At 46.4% G+C, this 20590-nt stretch overlaps 2 protein-coding genes across 5 annotated transcripts; one reads left to right on the top strand and one right to left on the bottom strand.

Annotated features, from left to right (window-relative positions):
• The first annotated feature begins 116 nt into the window (after positions 1 to 116).
• LOC100832420 (nodulation receptor kinase) lies at positions 117 to 5270 on the top strand. 2 transcript variants are annotated; one of them, XM_010238482.3, is made up of 13 exons: positions 117 to 516; positions 642 to 725; positions 836 to 989; positions 1172 to 1243; positions 1320 to 1391; positions 1523 to 1591; positions 1681 to 1862; positions 2124 to 2344; positions 2523 to 2649; positions 2726 to 2794; positions 3107 to 3296; positions 4100 to 4232; positions 4449 to 5270. In XM_010238482.3, the coding sequence occupies exons 1-13, from the start codon at positions 420 to 422 to the stop codon at positions 4824 to 4826; spliced, it is 1848 nt and encodes a 615-aa protein (XP_010236784.1). In that variant the 5' UTR covers positions 117 to 419; the 3' UTR covers positions 4827 to 5270. The 2 variants fall into 2 exon arrangements, with proteins under 2 accessions (XP_010236784.1, XP_014752741.1); XM_014897255.2 differs by lacking the exon at positions 642 to 725 and having other exon boundaries at positions 119 to 516.
• A 180-nt stretch (positions 5271 to 5450) lies between these two features.
• LOC100828743 lies at positions 5451 to 11209 on the bottom strand. 3 transcript variants are annotated; one of them, XM_024456682.1, is made up of 6 exons: positions 10851 to 11209; positions 10325 to 10415; positions 9502 to 9603; positions 9325 to 9363; positions 8369 to 9226; positions 5451 to 8024 (listed from the first exon to the last, which is right to left on the bottom strand). In XM_024456682.1, exons 4-6 carry the CDS (start codon positions 9361 to 9363, stop codon positions 6045 to 6047), a joined length of 2877 nt encoding a protein of 958 aa, XP_024312450.1. In that variant the 5' UTR covers positions 9502 to 9603; positions 10325 to 10415; positions 10851 to 11209; the 3' UTR covers positions 5451 to 6044. The 3 variants fall into 3 exon arrangements, with proteins under 3 accessions (XP_024312450.1, XP_003560066.1, XP_024312451.1); XM_003560018.4 differs by lacking the exon at positions 10325 to 10415; XM_024456683.1 differs by lacking the exon at positions 10325 to 10415 and having other exon boundaries at positions 11023 to 11209.
• Positions 11210 to 20590: the final 9381 nt, after the last annotated feature.

Below are 20590 nucleotides of genomic sequence, written 5' to 3'. Positions count from 1 at the left end.
AACAATAAAGAAGAAAGACATGACCTTTGGGGTTCTGGTCAATCCATTGTGTTTATGTAGCGTAGCGATGAGCTCCCGAAAGGATACATGTCCTAAGAATATCCGGCCGATGACGAGCTCAAACAGTGGCGTGGTCGTGGAGCTTGGGGGGTCGCCGTCATGGCCGCATCACCCGCTGCCGACTGCCGAGCACCAGCAGACAAGGCGGGGGAAACTACAAAACAAAGCACCAGCCAACCGCCCGCCCGCTCATCCCAGTGCTGACCCTTTCCACCACCACCCTCTCTCGCGTCGCGTCCTCTAGTCTCCCCTACCCTCGGCCGGCCGGCAGCGGCAGCAGGCAGAAGGCGGCTGCGCGCACCCGGCACCCCCCGCCTCCTCGCCCGCCCCGCCCGTATGGTCGCTGCCGGGCCCGAGGTATGGTCGCCCGCTGCCTCGTCCTCTCCGCGCTGCTCCTGATCACCTCCGCCTCCGCGGCCTCCGCCGCCGCGTCGCCCCATGGCCTCACCCAACAAGGTAGAGCAGTGCAGTCCCCCACTTAATTATGAGCGATCGATCGATCATGGAACCCAAGCCTTGTGCGGTCTCCGATCATAGTCTTCGCTGGGAGTTCACAGCATGATTGGAGGTTCGAATTTCAGGACAGGACAGCATATATAGTGTGGTCTTGCTGCTGGTTCCTTGGAGCGATTGGTTTGGTGTCGATTTCGGTGGTCGTGTGATTGGTGTGACTAGACACGCTTGATTTCTCGCTCTGCTCCCTCCTTTTGTTCTTCGCTTCTGATGCTTGTGTTTCTGACGTGTGGTGGACTTTTCCTGACGGGCCTTGTTGCAGTGGACGTGGCGAAGCAACTCAAGGAGGAGCTGTCGGAGAGAAACCCAGGGCATGAGATGCTCAAGTCGTGGAATGGAGAAGACCCGTGTTCACCAACTGCCTGGGAAGGGTTTTCTTGCCAATCCAAGGATGGTAACCTTGTTGTAGTTAAGCTGTAAGTGCCCATGGAGTTCCTTTTCCTTCTCTTTATTAATGTCTTCTATGCTGCTCTCGCCATTCTTTTATCATATGAACTGAGATCATTTTGCCACTCACCCCTAGAGCCTTTGTATCTGAAATGTGGTCTGTGACAGTGTGAGGTTGCGACCAATCTGATGCATACTGGTGTTTGGACAGGAACTTTTCTTCAAAGGAACTGCAAGGGCCAATTCCTGCCGCGATCGGTAACTTGACGGATCTAACTGAAATGTATGCTTCAGTGTCTGTTTTGCTGAGACTATTCGTGTTTTCTTAGATCTTATGTTCTTATTACTTGCGGATGCAGAGATCTGCAGTCCAATAACTTCACCGGTTCTATTCCGGGATCTTTCTCTGCCCTCACCCAACTGCTAAAGCTGTAAGCATTTGTTATCTTGTCCCTTCTCATTTTATGATACAATGTAATTGTCTGCACCAAATCCATGTGCCTTTCAATTCAGATATGTCTAGTTCCATTATGCTTCATGTAAAGAATGGTCATTGATTCAGGTCGGTAAACTGCAACCCTTTCTTGATCAATCAGCTACCTGATGGCCTATCTACCACCGTGGATTTCAGGTGAGATTTATATTCTGATGTTCCACTTGATCTAGTAATGTCTGACCATAACATAATTCTACCCAAATTTCTTTATGAAAATTAAAAAGCTTCGGAGGTTGTGCTGCTGAAGAGTACCGTAGTCCACCTGAAGCAGCCAATCAGAGAACATTTGTTATTGGTGGAGTTGCCGGAGGATCTTTGGCATGTACTTTTGCGCTTGGATCCTTTTTTGTTTGTTTCAGCAAACGCGAACGGCGTTCTCAGAAAACAGACTGCGCTTCTACAACAAGTAGGTCCCTGCTGCCACATTCAGTTAGTAGATATTGTGCACACCTGCTTGTGTATTTGCATATGCCATGTTGCAAAACTCTTTAGTTCCATGTGCATTGTCTGTGCATGTGTCATCAGAAACCTTTATTTGGTATGGAGAACGGCTCTTCGTGCTATGAATAACCAGTTAGATCAACTTTTACAGTTACCATCCATCATATGAAATGAATAAAGTATGCAATGTACAAATAAATGCTCTTCTTTACAATGGTCTATGCAGATCCTGTTTATGAAGAATGCAGCATCAATATAACTACAAATCCTGCGGTACAGCAGTTATCCCTCAAATCAATCCAGACTGCAACATGCCAGTTCAAGACAATGATAGGACAGGGTGGGTTTGGAGCTGTTTATCAAGGTACTTTAGCACATGGTCAACAAATCGCAGTGAAAGTTCGTTCACCCTCATCGACACAGGGAACACGTGAGTTCAACAATGAGGTAATCACAAATTCTGTACATGAAGGAACAGTGTCGATCTCATGATTGGATACAATTTCATCATCTATAATTTGTCCAGCATTTATATCAATGCCAACTGTTCCACTTAGTTTTTTTCTACTGAAGAAGGTTTTGCTACCAAATTTCCCCTGATAACTGAATTTATCAATTCACACAGTTACGGCTACTTTCTGCTGTGTGGCATGACAATTTGGTCCCACTTATTGGCTACTGCTGTGAAAAGGATCAACAGATTTTGGTTTATCCATTCATGTCTAATGGCTCGCTACAAGACCGCCTCTACGGTATCAAGCTTTGTGAATATTTAGTTACTTTTCCAAGTTAAGATCCTTCATTTCTAATAATGTATTTGTATTTCAGGCGAGGCATCAAAAAGGAAAGTTCTCGATTGGCCCACTAGAATATCTGTCTGCATTGGTGCTGCAAGAGGTCAGCAGTGTAAATGATTTTTTTGGGGGAAACCCCACTCCAGTTGATTTTATCCACAGTAGGATTAAAACTATTTGTTTTTTATGCAATTTAAGGACACTAAATGGTACTCCCTCCGTCCCATATTAAGTGACTTTCTATTACATGTATCTAGACGTATTTTAGTATATAGATACGTCCATATTTAGACAAATTTGAGTCACTTAATATGGGACGGAGGGAGTATTTATCTTCAGCTTCTTGTTTAAACATTTGAACCGTGCAAATGCTTATTTTGAGTGGAAACTTTACATAAATTTGTTTCTTGTTCAGGATTAGTGTATCTTCACAATTTTGCTGGCCGCTGTATCATACACAGAGATGTTAAGTCAAGTAACATACTTCTGGATCACAGCATGTGTGGTAAGGTTGCAGACTTTGGTTTTTCCAAGTATGCACCTCAAGAAGGTGACAGCAATGCATCAATGGAAGTGAGGGGGACGGCTGGATATTTAGACCCTGAGTAAGTTTTTGTATCACTTTCACTTTTCCAACAATGGTTCAAGATCAAAAAGGCTGTACATATGAAACAATAGTGATTCATAATATACTTAACAGACAGAAAAATTGTACCCAAAGTGAAAGAACGAGGTTTATTAGAAGTTTAATGGTTGTAAATATTTATATATTACTCCCTCCGATCCATAAGAAGTGTCGCCCACTTAGTACAAAATTTACTAATTTAGCACAAAATGGGCGACACTTTTTATGGGTCGGACATCGGAGGGAGTAACATAGAATCCTAGAACGTGACATTTGCAAATAAGTTATCAAAATGACTGGCAGATTGATCGTGCAAAGTTCTCTTGCCATCATACACATGTTGACGCAGACATTCCTCATGCCACACTGACATCAATATTATTATAATAAAATAGCAGTTCTTCCAAAAGAAATCGTTAACATAGTTACATTTTGTAAAAAACTAAATAGAAAATGAAACTGAAAATCAACTCTGGATAAGTAAAGTGTTAATTTCATTTTTTGAGTGAATACTCATTTCATTTTTAGTGCAAGGTTTATATTTTTCCTAACCATTTTATAGACTAGCTATCGAAACAAGTTTGGCCTAAGAATGTCTGTTAAGTGCATTATCAAATATGCCAGTCAACACTGAACTGTCACTAAACAAAAACACTACTCCATTATGTTTCTGATTTTTTGTACACCCCACACATGCCGATGTATCGAAACTTTTTTTCACATTGCATATTTATTTTTTGATTCGGTGTTTGGCTGATTCTGTGAATCTTCCCTTTGTTTTAGATACTATGCCACGCAGCTCTTATCAACCAAAAGTGATGTGTTCAGTTTTGGAGTCGTTCTCTTAGAAATTGTAACTGGAAAAGAACCTCTTGATCTTCAAAGGCCTCGCAGTGAATGGAGCTTAGTTGAGTGGGTAAGTTTCCGTTGCATGCCATTAGCAACCTTGCATTGTTTTGTTGTAAAAAAAGAAAGCAACCTTGCATTTTACATATCGGTCAAAAGAAACCACATATGTTTCAACTTTCATAGCTTGCACCACTTAGCTACAGCTGCTAGTTCTACTCATATTTCAGTTTCAAAACTCCGAAATGTCTGTGCATGTGATCTTAACATTATCTCTTCTACATAGGCAAAACCATACATAAGAGATTTCAGGATCGAAGAACTTGTTGACCCAGGCATAAAAGGGCAGTACTGCTCGGAGGCTATGTGGAGGGTCCTTGAGGTTGCATCAGCATGCACCGAGTCTTTCTCAACCTTCCGCCCGAGCATGGAAGACATAGTCAGAGAGCTGGAGGATGCTCTGATCATCGAGAACAACGCCTCTGAGTATATGAGATCCATGGAGAGCACCGGGACGTTCGGTTCCAACCGCTACTTGTCCATAGACAGGAAGATGTTTGCGTCAGGCTCAGCTCGAATAGATCCAGCAAAGTTGGCATCAGGTTCGGCTCGTATCGACGCAGTTAAAGGGCCTTTGCAAGCGATGCCTTCGCTTCCGAGGTAACTTGCCTCCGCAACAACGGTGATCTCAGAACGGGGTGTCCTCAGTTCCTCATTCATTCCGCATGGTCTCATGGAGGTTATGCTTGCTGAACACACGACCTCGAGTTGAGTTTACAGTTTAGACATGAAGTCACGGATGACTGAGAAGGTGCACGGAGAGGTTACACCACATCGACCATGCAGTCAGCACGCAGCAGATCCACGGCAGGTGTAGAGAAGAAAAGTCCCCCCGAGAGACAGAGGCATGCTTTGCCTGTAAAATTTTCTATTATTTCAGTTACCTGAATGTCATGCATGTGTGCGCAATGCACAGCTATTCTTTGGACATGGTTTTGGGCCATTGGAGACAAGAGATGTTGAGGTCGCATCAGTCATTATTTTGGGCATCCCTGCTTCAGAAAGTTGCAGAGTTAGTGTTGTAATTTAAGTTGTGGTGTTCATCCGAGTTTTTTTCTTAAGAATATGTGGTGATTTGGGACATAAAAGGCGACTTGAGAGATACGAAGAGAGAGAAAACAAATGCTAAAAACCATAAAAATCAGCAAAACAAATCTAGTCACAAACAACCAGTAATCAAACCAAAAGGAAAAAACACGCAGAATGTTGAACTTTTGGAACAGAACACTAGCAAAAAGAACCAAAAAATAATAAACGGAGCATATGTATTTTGAGTTCTCCTGTCTGAAATCTGGGATTGTTGGACAAGGCCAGAATTACAAGTTTGGTGACTGTCTCTTATACGGGCGCACAGTTACACACTTCTCCAGCAACTCCACATGGTACATGTAAAAAGGTAAAGAGTATATATAAGTATAACTCATCAGAAAACCTGCAGAAGAAAAAGCAAGCAAAAGCTTCATTAGATGACTTCCTAACAACGAGAGCATGATTCTTGCTCTGGCTTTTTCTGTACCCTAAACCCTCTTATAGCATCAGAAAAGGCTTGAAGGCAAACATCCCTCACATGTTTGTAGTTCATTGGGTTCATATGTTCTTCATAAGAATCAAGCGCAAACATTCAGCAATTCACATGCATCTCAAACTAAAGCCGAAACTGGCAATTATCTGCACAAGCTTTCTCAATTTGTCTCCTAATCCAAAACAAAAGTTCGGCGAAGTAGCATCTGTGATCCATCACTTTCTACATGTGGTGTTATGACCATAAGCTCATGTCGTTCTCTTAACTAGCAGATAATCCATTCTATAAAGGTTAAATAATTCAACGCAGTTGCTGGGCATGGAACTCCTTACTGCTTTTCATCCCATCCACGGCATGCCAAACAATTTCATGAGTTCCTTTATCCGTAGACTTGTCTGCCCTAAACAATTCATGAGTCTCTTTGGCACTGGACTTATCTGAGGGGGTTCTGTGAACTGTTTGATACTGAGGGTTACTCATGTGACACTCATTGAGAACAATGGCTGGATCAGTCAAATGAGAACTACACCCCTCACCATCAGAAGAAAATGGAGCCAGAACATCAGTTGATCTTCGTGGTCGCCGGACAGGTCTGCTGCTCCTGCTTGAAGATGGGAAATTTGCCTCCCCACCCTTCTGTTTTGCCCCCATAAAGCCACCAGCAAGAGCTTCCAGAGCTCGGGCTGTTGGTGGGCGGCTTCTGGTACTCTGCCTCCTTGAGTTGAAAGAAAGCTGCTCACTCAAGACTGCATTACTAGAGGCATTCATGTCTGGAAGGCAGTCATCCATCTCCTTCGTTTCTGATGGGTGTATAGATGGAGGAAACATGTAGCTTGTAGTTGACTCATAATCAGAAGGCATTTGCGGGATATTCAAATCAATAACATGCTTATGTTGGGACTTCTCCTTATAAGACATTGCTTCAACATTATGGAGCACATGGTGAAGCTGTCTGCTATGTGCTTGATTGTTGTTAACGTCGAAGCTTATGCTGGTTGATGAGTCCGGAATTGCACTCCATACGAAAGAGTTGACCCCTACACTTGCTCCATTTGCTTTAGGCACATGTTGCGGTGGGGTGCCAGCTTGCTCCCAGTAATGTCTTTTATTGCCAGCAGTACTTTTGCAACTAGTTCTTTCATTCTTGCAAGAAACTAGCCTACTTCTCTTTGACACAGGTGCTAAGAAAACTTGAGGCTCAGGATGTACTCTCTTATCAAACTGAAAGTTTATTTCGGTTGAAGAATTAGTACGATGAACCCTTTGATTACCAACAGGAAGAACTGTTGCAGTTGAAGAACAGACATTATTCATTGTGCCGTAAGATTGATCAATTGGAATATGACCATTCATTGTGCTTGCAAAAGTAGAAACCTTTGGAAGTACATCAGCATCCATCTTATCACCTGTTGGGGGCTTAATTTCTCTCTCCTTGTTAACAGAGCTAGCATCAGTTGTGCTTATATTAGTATTTAGATCCTCGTAAGGCTGAGAGCTGTCTTCTGAATCTGAGGGTTCTTCTGAGATGCCACTCCCAGAATCTGCTGAACGTGGTGAAGAATTGTAACCGTGACTGGCATCTGTAGGTAGATTTCTTAGTGACCTTACCTTACCAGGTTCTTCCCCTTGAACAAAACTAGTATCCACCACAGTAAATTTCATTAACTCTGGAGAACACCCAGGTTCACTGGGCCGGATATAGCAAGGAGGTTTCTTGTCAGAAGCTGTGTTTTTGTCAGCTTCAACATTATGTATCCATCCATTTTCAAGCTTAACCCCACCTTCAACTCCAAACTCAAGTAGCCTTGGTTCAGATGCAACTTTTCTCAAGACATCGCTGACAGAATCAAAATAATGATTTCCTTTGACGAGCTTCTTTCTGGAAAATTTCTTTACACCTGGAATGAGGAAGACTAAAGCATGCTTGCCAATGAGTGAAGAATCTTTAGGCTGCTCAGAGTGCCACCCTCTGGCAAGCAAGCGAGGCCAGACAGCTTCCCAAAATAGATCATTACATTTTGCCTTGCTTAGTCTGAAATCACCAGTCAGATACTTTATGATATCTCCAGTTGAAAGGGATGAGCAAGCCTTGCCAATTGGGATTTCTGCACGGGTCGAAATACCATTGTTTCTACTAGGATCTAATGCAAATCCAGTCAAGTCATATTTTCCCTTGCCAATTCCAACTGCATCTATAAGAACTTGCGCCCCAACTGTGGACCTTAAGCATAAAATAAACTGCTCAAAATCAAATGATCCCTCATTGAATGTCTTAAATACCTGCAGAAGCATAAGCCTGTATCGATCAAACATCTATGCAACCACATGCCATGAGAAAATACAGGGAGCATTATGTAGAAAATAAGTAAAAATTCAATAGTAGTACTAATACTGTAAGACTTTAGATTTAAATAAATGTTAACTACTAGTTAACAAATACCAGACATTCTCCAAAAGCAGAAAAGGTGTGATTGTTATGGTTGTATCATGGAATAATATTGTACCAATGCTAAGAAGGAATGGGATATTAGAAGATGTAGGACATAGGTATGGAACTCATTGCAAATGTTCATTAGTTCAAATATCTAATTCAGAAAAGAAGGAGAACATTAAATTAAGCACACCTCTAGCAAAGGATCTCGAACTTCCCTCACTACGCCAGCAAGCAAACGCGACAACAGTTCCTGCTGTCTAGGACCAGAAAATATACGCAACCCAAGTATACACCTCCTGCTTCTTACTTTTCTACATGCTGCCCAACGTTTATATGCATCAGACTTGAAAAATTCTCCATAGTAGTAGGACATAACTTCTCCCATTGTCTTGCTCTTCAAAAATTTCATCACCTGAACGAGATTTTTGCCAAAAATGTAGAGACCAAGAAGAAAAGTTTGTGCCTCTTCATCCGTCCATGAGTATCTTGGCATTACAGGCAATGGAATATAATCATTGACTTCCCTCCTTACACAAGAACAGCTTAAAACTTTGCTTTTCTGCAAGCAGTGCATATCTTGTCCAGCAATTTTTGATAACTTCTCACCTTGTTCGTCATATTCAACTTTACAGCCCAGACACTCTAAATAAGTGCTGTCCTGAGATAAATTTCTTGGACTATTTCCACTGATGTGGTTGTTATGTCCATCTTCTGAAGGGCACGAATTGTGTCCTGAAATTTTCCTCCACTCTTCTTTCATGTGAGTGCTTGTATTTTGGGTCCATGTGACTGGAATAGTTAATCCTACTGCCACAGGATACTCAAAACCAAACATTCTGCTGCCATCAACTGCAGATGACCTTAATTTCACGTGTTCCTCTTCCGTTGCTAGATTCGGAACTTCCACCTGGTACTCATCCCCTACACGAGGGTATATTCGTGTATCTTCATTGACCTCCTCTGGACATAAGGGCTCTAGAAAACACCGCTGGTCAACAACCATCTCTACCGGGTGCCCTTCATTATCCTTGATTTGAACAGAATCCATCTGCACACACAAAATGCGGGGGGGTACAAGATTGGGATCCATGATGTGTGAACAGGTAGCTCCCAACAAAGCATAAATATATGAACAAACATATTTACCTGATATTCTTCTTTGTTCTTGATTTCAAGATAATCCATCTGTAACATAGTAAAAATAACCAACTATTAGTCCATGTTATGTCAACTCATCAGAATATCAAAGAACAGCGGAACATAAACTAACTGGATGAGTCTGCAATTTACTTTCCCTAAAGATAAGAGGGGAAGTAGTCATACCGTGAGATTTGGAGAATAGTTTTCTGGCTTTAACCAGACCTAACAAAGGACAACTTGCGCCTCAATATTCTCAACAAGAAATCGTAGAATAACCCACAGTACCTAAAACCAAGTTCATCTAATATGTTAGTTTGATTAAGTCATGGGGAAAGTGTATAGCAGGTCAAGAGTATGTTGCAGCATAATGAATCAAGGACTACTAGAATTATTGATAAACTTCTCTAGGAAATGAACAGAATAGGACAAAGAAAATTGAAGTAGTTTTCAATCAAATAAAGCCAACAGTTACAATTCTGTTCCTAGTAAATGCCTAGAGGGTAAACTAATCTCATACCAAGTAAACATCGATTTTCAAATTGTTTCGAAATGTGAGGGATGCAAATTTCTGATGAAATGTGACCTAGAAACAGCATTTAGGCATGAGTATGGACCACCCTAAGATCTGACTAAAACTTAGCAGCTGATAACAGCATAGCTCAAAGCACCAGGTACAAAACATTCAGATAATAGAATGGAAATACATAAGCATTCTAGAGTGTGAGTGCTCACATAGTCACATGTGGGAAAAGGCACTAGCACATTTCTAAATAGTAAGTAAATAGACCATACATGCACATTATATACAAATATATGTGTACCCGTCCACCAGAAAATATCATGTCAAATATGTATCTCTGTAAGCTGTCCAATTTTTTTTGTAGACTCATAGGTGCTACGTAAGTCACTCTCATCTATCTATTGACATTATTGTACAGATAAGAGATGGTAATATTTTAGCACATTATTTTGCTAGTACGCATATTTTTGCACAATGTATTCGTACATTGTTTTTGCAATTTTTGGAAGTATGGAAGTAGCTTTTTTAAGCTAATAGGAGAGCATGCATCTGAGAGCCAAAATCCTCACTCCGAAAGCTACAATTCAAGGAATATAGTGAGAAAGATTCATTCCATAAGCAAGTCGATATTGGGTAATCAGATACATAATGTAAAACGTCCTATTGCACCGTCATTTGCATTTGTATCAAATAAAGGAAAAGGAAACACATGCAATGAACTGATAAGTTTTCCGTAACAGTTGGGGTTCTAAACCAACAAATCGTTCGTATATATGATATCAAGTGGTACACCCTTACATAGATATTGTTCCCAACTGTTGTTTGAACGTCTAATGAACTAACTGTTACTTTCTTAACATGTAGGTTTTGAATTACACTAAGGACGGGAGTTTAAACATCCAGCAAATATAATGTGTGCAAAAGCATAAACTACTTCTGCATCCAATCATTCTTACTCTAGAATCTAAATCTACCATGTATACAAGGATGAAGTGCACCCAAAAGAAACTACCTTTCGACAATCACGGGCGGAGGACCCGGAAGGGCAAGATAGATCGGCCGCCCCACCTTGATTTTCGCCTCAGTTATGAATTGGGGAAGATGAAACGGGGAGCCAAAGGGCGGAATCCGTTCGTGGGGTGATGGGAGGAGAAACGGTCGGGAAAGAGAGAGGGGAGATCAACCTGCGGTGGAGGAAGACGAGCTAGGGGACTGGGGCGCTCGGCAGCGGTGGCGGCGCTGTCGCGAGGAGGAAGACGAGACACGGATCGAGCCTGCGAAGATCTGGTCTAGTTGTCCATCGAGTTAGAGTAAAACTGGGGGGATTTCATCTCATCTTTTAACTAATGGTGATCTGGTCTAGTTGTCCATCGAGTTAGATAAGTCCAGGAGAGAGGTTACGGGAGGGTCGTGAGCTTTAGACTGCTAGATTTTTTTTAATTTTTTTTCAAGAATACATCAGAACTGGTGTATCATCATTTAAAGAAAAAGAGCTGCGATGTGGCGAAACAGCGTTTAGTTACAACTCAAACTAAGTCTCTCCACTCCACAGCCTCCAAAGAACCTAACATCGAATTCCTGAAGACTCGCACGAACCCAACACTCACTCTCTCTTCTGATGTCCTGAAGAATGGTGCCGCTACTAGGTGAAACCCCTTCGAAGACCACTTTGTTCATGTGCTTCCAAATAGACCACCAGATCAGAGTCGTGGCTGTGGCAACGTTCCGGCGCCTCTTGCCTCCAATCTCCAGAGCCGTCCACCATTCTTGAAGATGAGAATCCGCCGTCAGAAACCAAGTCGGCCTACCCCAATCCTGCAGCACCCGTGCCCATACCACTCGGGCGACAACACAGCCTAGCAAGATATGATCAATCGTCTCAGGTTCTTGTTCACAGAGGGGTCAGCTCACTGGGTGATCCATGCCACGCCGCTCCAGGCAATCCGCCGTCCAGCATCGCCCCTGCAAGGCCAACCATACGAAGAACTTGCACCGTCCCGGGGCCCTTGATTTCCAAATCAGGTCAAAGCCCGGCATCCTTGTTCAACCCGCAAAAAGAGCATTGTATGCTGACCTAGCGGAATAACGCCCATCCACTGACCACTTCCAGCGGAAGGAGTCAGCTACATCCGTGAGCTCCATCTGTTGAGTAAGATCCCACACGATGAACAACTCCCTGATCGCCTCCTACCCCAAATTAAGCTGAACCTGTCGGAGCCAAGCCTGCTCCAACAACCCCTCGGCCACCGAAAGCTGCCCGCTATGGGGGCGTCTGGCCGCAAAGTCTATCATCCTTTGTCCACCAATCCAGGGGTCGTGCCAGAAGTCAGTGCCCCGCCCATCGCGAATGATAGCCACAGTAGCCGCTTCAAAGATGACAGTAGACGCCCGCGAGATGCCCAACGGTAGACCTTGCCACGGCCGCCAGACCTCTGTCCGCTGCAGCCCACACCAACGAGACCGAAGCACAGAGTTGAGTTCACGAAGATTAGGCAAACCCAATCCCCCAAAATCCTTCGGCGAGCACACCCGGTCCCACGCCACTAGGCAATTACCAACATTCACCTCTCTCCGTCCCTTCCAAAGGAAGCCCCGACAGATGCTCTCAATGGCCTTTAGGGTTTTGATTGGGAGATCCAAGGAAAGCATCGCGTAAACTAGCAAAGCACAGAGGGTGGAGGAGAGGAGCGTCAGTCGGCCACCATGAGATAACATGGGAGCACGCCTGTCGTGGTGGTGTCACGGCAGATGCCATAGGATGGCTTGAGTTGGGGCCGATGGACGCTGGTGAATCCGGAGGAGGGAGGGCGTGAAGAAGAACACGCACGGAAACACGCTTGAACACGCAGATCTATTCAGGTTCGGAGCCCTCTTGCAGAGGTAAAGCTCCTACTCCTGCTTGTATGGATTTGCTGGGATAACAGAGATTACAAAGGTGCTCCTAGAGCTGTGTTACAAAGAAGAAGAAGAAGAGGGAAATAGGAATCTCAAAGAACCTCTCCTCTCACCGCAGGGGGTGAGGGTCTACTTATAGGCGCCACATGGCTCGCTGCCATGTGGGCCGGGATCACCGTCGCTATCTACGGGCCCCGCCGGCACGCGGCACTGTTCCCTCCAAACTGTACTGTGGGGGACAAAACCGCTTTACTTTCTGCCAGCTTCGTCAGGGAATCTCCTTTCGGTGCTTCCAGCGCGTGGTCTTCTGACATCACGGTGCAGGCGCTGACTGCTTTCCCGGGGCGGTGACGGCTTCACCTTTTCTTCGCCCGCGTGGTCAGGATAAGACAGTTGAGGGATCTCGGCTACTGCCGAAACTCCCATATCTGTCTTGACCCTGCATACTTTACATAACAGAACAATTGTGACGGCATACACTAGGTATGCTGGCTTAGCCGGCTTAGCGTTAGTCGAACTTGGAGACACCGACATATTTATCCCAGCCGGCCTAGCCTCCTTTATCTCGGCTAGAACGGTCTTTGTTAACTCGGCCAGAGTGGTGTCGTCACGACCCTACCCGGGGTCATTCCCCCGACACATGCTGTGGATGAGACTCACAGGACAGAAATCTCTGAACTCGAGGGCGTCCACCTTCTTCGGCAGCAAGCAGATGAAAGCCTGGTTGAGCGCCTCGAATCCACGAGTTCTCAAATCCGACAGCTCCCGGAAGCAAGCCAACACATCATCTTTAATGATTGGCCAGCAGACACGGTAGAACCTGCCCATGAAGCCATCTGGACCCGGCGCCTTATCCAAAGGCAACTCTCTCACAACAGCCATCACCTCCTCCTCAGTGAACACTCCCTCGAGGTCCGACAGGTCATGCTAGTCCACACGCAAGAACTCCAAGTCGAGGGTAAAAGGTCTATCCACCGCCACCCCGAGAAGTTGTTCAAAGAAAGCATTTGCCGCCAAAACCTTCTCCTCGTGAGAGGAAATTAGCGAGCCATCGTCCAGGCGGATCTGGCCGATGAAATTCTTCCTCCGCCACTGGCTCGCACACAGGCGGAAATACTTCGTGTTAGCGTCCCCCTCCTTGAGCCAAAGGAGCCGAGACTTCTGCCGCGCCATAGAGCGCTCCAACGAAGAGAGACCGAGGAATTTAAGTTTGATAAAAGCCCTAAGGGATCTCTCGTCCACCGTGAGAACCCTCACCTCCATAGCCACATCCAGACGCAGAATCAGCTCCGCAGCCACCGAAATCAACAATTTGGCATTGCCAATGCGCTTGTCGCTCCAACTGCGCAGACGCCGCGCGCAAACCCGCAACCTCCCCGCTAGGGTCCGGAAGGGATTCGAAGTGGGCTGGCATTCCTGCCAGGCCTCGCGCGCCACATCGAGGAAGCCCGGCGCCTTTGGCCAATGGGCCTCGAAGTGAAATCTTCGGCCCACCCGAAAGTCAGCTCCAACCTCTAACAGGAGGGGTGCGTGATCCAAGGTTGCTGTCCCGACTGCCGAGAGGTAGGCCTCCGGACAGCAGAGCTCCCAATCCACCGATGTAAACACACGATCCAGCCTACACAAAGTGGGGTTCTCCCGCTCGTTGGACCACGTGAACCTTCTACCGACCAAGTAAAGCTCCTTCAAATCAAGCTCCGTTAGAAGCCACCTAAATTGTCGCATGAGACCCCAATGAATACGATTGTTGCTCTTGTCCTCAGGGCTAACCACTTGGTTGAAATCACCCACCACCGCCCAAGGACCAACGGGAAGGCCACGCACCTCGCGTAACTCCTGGAAAAACAAAGGCTTATCGACATCCCGGTGCAGCCCATAAACGCCAGTGATCCACCAGCTAGAGCCCGAATAAGAGATTCGGGCCGTAACCGTGTACTGGGTGAGATGGGGATGGGACACCGTCATACTGGACTGCTTCCAAGCCAGTAACACACCACCCCGAGTGCCAGACACAGGCAAATAGAAAAAGTTGTCAAACTCTGAGCCCAAACACAGGGACACCACACGAGCATCGATACACTGCATTTTAGTCTCCTGTAGACAAACACAATCGCCATTCGCCGTCGAGACCACCTGAAAACCCCCTGTACGTTTGGCTAAGGAATTCAGCCCACGTACATTCCACACCAAGAACTTCGGGTTCGCTGACATAGTACCAGCCCACCCACCACCACGCCTTCACAACCCAGATCAGGTCGTCACCGCATCACCCTCATCCTCCTGTAATGGCATCGCCCCACCGTCCCAGCCGAACAGAGCCATAATCGTCGAGATGTGCTCCTGGGACAGTGGCTCCTCAAACAGCCGAAGATAGTTCTGTAGGGCCACCTCATCGATAAGGCCTCCCTCCTGGGCGATACCGAGCAACTTTTGCTGACGCTTGATTGAGGAACCGGGCCGTAGCCTGTTCGCCAACCGTGAGCTTCTTCTGACCGGCGAGCGAATAGTCTTCTTCTTCCTGGCCACCCTGGGAACTTGCAGCACCCTCTGCACTGGCCGACGCAAGGAAGAACGGAAATCATCAACCCTCTCCAACCCAGAAGGCGAAACCCTCTCCCGGAGAGGGGTGTAGGGTTCCGCGCTAGCCGACAGAGGAGAGATATCCACTCTGAACAAATCCATAACGGGCTCTTCCACCTGCGGATCCGCAGAGGAGTCCACCGAGTCCCCAAGATCCAGGCCCAGCAATGGGTTCGAGCCCAGTGAAGGAAGTAGGCCCCACGAGCCCAACTGCTGATCCGGCCCAGGAGCCTCCCCATGCACCAGGCCCAGCGATGGGTTCGAGCCCAGGGAAGGAAGCAGGCCCAACGAGCCCGACTGTTGATCCGGGCTAGGAGCCTCCCTAAACTCTGCGGCCTGATCACTCCTCGCAAACAAAAAGTCAAACTCCTGCACCATCGGGTCCTCTGCCACCATGGGGTCCAAACTGCAGCTTTCAAAAGTGGGGAACATTCCACACAGGAAAGCGGAGTCATCCGCTCCCGTCAGCTGCATCTCTTTCACAGGGGAATCTGGGCCCATCCCCGAACCACTTTGTTGACTAGGTGCTTGAATTTGAATTCGCGGAGGCGCCGGAATTGCCAGCCCAGGCGAGCCAGTCGCCGGCGGTACCACCGCCAGGCGTGCCCCGGCCGAGCCCCCCCCACCCCACCCCCGGCCTGCGTCGCTGGGGTGGGGCCAGCACCCCGAGACACCTCCGAGCCATCCACCACTCCTCGCCGGTAAGGAAAGACGTGCGTCCTGGGCTTCCTCCTAGAGGGTCCACTGCCCGGGTCGTTGTCCGGTTCACCGCCGCCGTCAGAGGAGTCGCCACCACCACCGAAGGAAGAACGGTCGGTAGAGTTCTTGCGGTCTTCAGTGCAGAGGAGGTGAACTATCACGGAGTAATCCAGCACCTCTACACCCTCCGGAATGGAGTCCTCCGGCGAGAGAAACAAGTCATTCCCCCCAAGATCCGGGTCGAACGGCTCGGGGATTCCGATCACCATCTCCTTGGCAATCTCGTCTGGGTTAGCAATCCAGGCGGAGACGGAGAAGCGCCCCATGTCCTCCCGACGGGCCGTCTCCGTCCCACAAACTTGACCGGGGCAAACTCCACAACTCAATCGGAGGCTCCCAATCCAAGCCCCGAGCTCCTCAAACACCAAGGGAGAGCTCGAGTTGACTGCTTCCGTCTAGGGTTCCCAACAACCCAAGAGAAACGAAATCCACAAAGAAAACATGGGGAATCAACTTTTTGACTTGGTGAAACCTTAGATCAAGATCTTCTCCTCCAATCCACAAAGAATCAAGAGTTATGAGTGGCTAGGGAGGGAGATCTTGGATATTTAAGCTTGAGGTGTTCTTGGCTGCTTGCTTGCTCAGTTGGCTCGTTGGGCACCCAAAAATCGAGCCGTTAGGCACTGGTCGGGATAGGCCGGCTCTTCCGCTGGATAGCCGGAACTTCCGGCTGACCGAAAGTTCCGAATATTCACCGGAAGTTCCGCATATTCCCACGGGACTAACAGAGAGCACCCGGAAGTTCGGGCGGAAGTTCACCCGGAACTTCCGCCGCCTGTGAGCCAGAAATGCCAAAACAACACTCTGAAAAATGTTTTCTTCTCACACCTTATTGGGTAGGCTTTTTAGTGGGTGCAATTTGGTTTAGATGTGTACGTGAAATTGATTCACCCGTTACCTTCCCTTGTGGATCCCCTCTTAATAGTACGGATGTCCTACGACTCAAATCAACTGAAAAAGCCGCTAAACATCACTACGCTTCTTTCCTTTTTGAGGGTCCACAATTCATCTTGTGTCGAGTTCTTTATAAACCCTGAAATGCTTAGCACAAGATTAGATAACAAAACACGTTGTCGTCACCACCAAAACACTTAGGAGAGAAATGTCCTTTCAGCCAACCACCCCGATACCTTTTGCGTGGTCGAGCCATGACTTTTGCACAATATTTCTGTACACCCACGCATGTCTTCGTTGCCATGTTTCATCTGAGTCCTAGAAGTTTCTTGCGTGCAAACATAGAAACAATGAAAATTTTAGATTCCATCAGAGATTAGGGGTTCATTCTCCAGACAATTGATTTTATGAAGAAAAAAACATAACATTAGAATTCAAAAGGTGCGATACGTTTTCGATGTATCATGGCTCTCCATAGCGGGGCGCGTGTTGCCCCAACTTCCCCATGGTGTTAGCCCATACCGCCCTAGCACCGTGGGCTGGGCCAAATGCTCATCTTCCTCTTGAGTGCTCCTTCATCGACATTAATCTCCAATGTTGGCGCATTTTGGCATGATACCTAACTTACAACATTATTTGCTCCAATTTCCATCATTTGCAGCATCCCAACGATTGACCAGATAATTGCTCAAAATAGAAAAAATATTCAAACATTGGCGAAATTTAAACATGATTAGAGGCGGATCTCACTAGTGCCGAGCCGCCACCACTGTGAGGATGTGACGCTGCTACCTATGCCGTCGCTGGCACTCGCACTGTCGTCGGGAAGTCAGGGATGAGGTACGGGGTGGGGATAGGGTGGAGGTGGAGATTGTCGTCTTTAGAAAGGAGGGAGGCACCGAGGAAGGAATCAGGGACATGGATATTTTGAGTCGAGTAAGTGGGTCGCAGGTCGAAGGGTACGCAAATCCCGAATACCCAACGATGTTGAGTTATTTTGCTTGGAATTGGGCTGGATCCAAATTCGCCTTGTGTACTGGTAGTCAATACTGAGCCCGAATGAGATGGATGAATATTTAGACCAGTCCAATACTCTAAATTTTGGGAGTTACACAACATCAATGTCCAATACAAAGCCTAAATGCTTAGATCCAAACAACAAGTTGTTAGACCAAGGGTTGTCAATTTTTTTTTTGTTAGAACGAGGGGGTGGGATACAAGAAATATGATTTGAGCTGAAAAATCAAGGTGCGAAGAAAGGCTCGGGAGCCGCAAGCGTTGATTACTCTAGAATCAGGCAATCAGCCCCTGTGTTTGTGATTGACTGTCTGTCTAACGAGTAACGCCTACCTACGTAAACAGGGGGGGACTAGACGCTCGTCTCTTCTCTCTTCCACTGCCAGCATACCGCTCTTCCTCTGCTCCTGCTAGTAGCAGTTCCTTGAGTTAGTTGGTTGGCTTAGTGCCGTCGGAGATGCCTGCTCCCCCTCTCCTCTCCTCCGCCGGCGTTGCCAGCCGGAGGGGGAGGGGAGGGGGAGTATGTGTGATGTATACTTTCCCCAGTAAGTTTTTCCCCATCTCACTTGAGATGCTTCTTCTTGGATTGATGCTGCTCAAGATCCCCTTTCCCCTTTGCCTTTCTTCTCTGTCTCCGGCGAGAGATCCAGGCTTCACAATACCATGCCGGGAACGTGTCACACGTAGATCTGGTACTGCTTGATTTCCTGCTGGAACTGATGTAGGTTGCGGCTGCACCGGAGATGATGATGCAGATGATCCAGCCGTGCTGGATTGAGCCGCAGAAGATCTCATTGACGCGCTATTGCTGCTGTCGGTGGAGAGTGCTGGCGTGGCGTGCGATGATACGGGCGAAGCGGGTGCAGGCGCCACGGGAGAAGTACTGCCGCTACTGCCGCCTGACATAGGAGAATCTGCATCAGATCTGGAGCTACTGTTGTTGCCACTGCCACCCGAATCCTCCTGGGATCTGCCGGTTACTGCTTGGGTTACGCGAAGATTATACCCAATATTTTCTGCGCCATGATTTTCTGCTGGATTTCCTGTAGGCTCCATAGGCTCACAAACAGGATTAGTAGCAGGGTTAGTAGCATGACTATTAATCACAACTTGATCATCATCATTATTTTCGCCCCCATGATCAAAGGAGTGAAGGTGTTCAGGACGAAGTAGGATTTCTTTCCTAAGAAGTTGGCCGGCATTGGGATGAAGGGATTTTAAAGGGAAAACAATTTCATCAAAAACAACATCCCGAGAAATATAAATGCGACCGGTTTGAACATCAAGACACTTGACCCCTTTGTGTAAGGCATTGTAACCAAGGAACGTGCACTGCTTAGAGCGGAAGGAAAGTTTTCTTGTATTGTATGGCCGAAGATTCGGCCAGCAAGCACAACCGAAAATACGAAGGGAGGTATAATCTGGTTTTGTGCCGAATAAACGCTCAAGAGGGGTTTGAAAGTTTATAACTTTGCTTGGAAGCATGTTGATGAGATATGTGGCTGCTAAGAAGGCCTCATCCCAATACTTTAAGGGCATTGAGGCGTTGGCTAGCAAAGCCAGACCTACTTCGACAATGTGTGGATGCTTTTTTTCTGCCGACCCATTTTGTTGATGGGCATGTGGACAGGAAACATCGTGAGATATGCCTATTTTCTAGAAAAAGGAGTTTAATTTCTCATACTCTCCTCCCCAATCAGATTGCATAGCAATTATCTTTCGACCAAATTTTCGTTCAACAAGTGCTTGGAAATTGTGAAACACCTCAAAGACATCAGATTTCTTTTAATGAGATAGATCCAGGTGTATTTACTAAAATCATCAATAAAACTCACATAATAAGAAAATCTCCCAACAGAGGTAGGAGCTGGTCCCCAAACATCAGAGAAAATCAACTCTAATGGAACTGTAGATATACTACTGGAGATGGGGTATGGTAGTTGATGACTTTTGGCACACCAACAAGAATCACACACTGACTCACTAGATAATTCTCCAACATAAGGGAGATCATTATTGCTAAGCACTTGCTGAACTACGGAAAAAGAAGGATGGCCTAAATGACTGTGCCACCTCGACGAAGATAACTTGGTGACACCAAACACTTGCTTATTGAACTGCCGATGCTAGGGAACTAAGGGGTAGAGACCTCCTCTACATCTGCCTCTGTAGATTGTTCTCCTCGTTGCCTGATCCTTAATCAAAAAGTACCGAGGCCAAAACTCAATAAAGATATTACTATCATTGGTAAGGCGATGAACAGAAAGCAGATTTTTTGATGTGTGTGGAACATGGAGTATGTTTTTAAGTTTAAGATCACGATTAGGGGTGCAAATAGATGATTGACCAATGTGATTAATTCTCATACCTGCTCCGCTTGTGGTATGCACTTGGTCTTGCCCCATGTACTTGTCACGGATGGTGAGCTTCTCTAGCTCCCCCGTGATGTGATCAGTGGCACCGCTATCGGTGTACCAACTGGTATCGCCTCCATAGGACGAGGTGTTTGCTGATCCAGCAACCCTCTCTTCAGCTTGGTAGTCTTCATCAAAACGCCACCAACACTCTATGGCGGTGTGGCCTGTCTTGGAGCAGATTTGGCAAACA

This window comes from Brachypodium distachyon, chromosome 1 (genome assembly GCF_000005505.3).
Source record: "Brachypodium distachyon strain Bd21 chromosome 1, Brachypodium_distachyon_v3.0, whole genome shotgun sequence".
Lineage (NCBI taxonomy): Eukaryota > Viridiplantae > Streptophyta > Magnoliopsida > Poales > Poaceae > Brachypodium > Brachypodium distachyon.
Note: the sequence above shows the minus strand (reverse complement) of the source record. Positions and strands in the feature narration are given on the sequence as shown.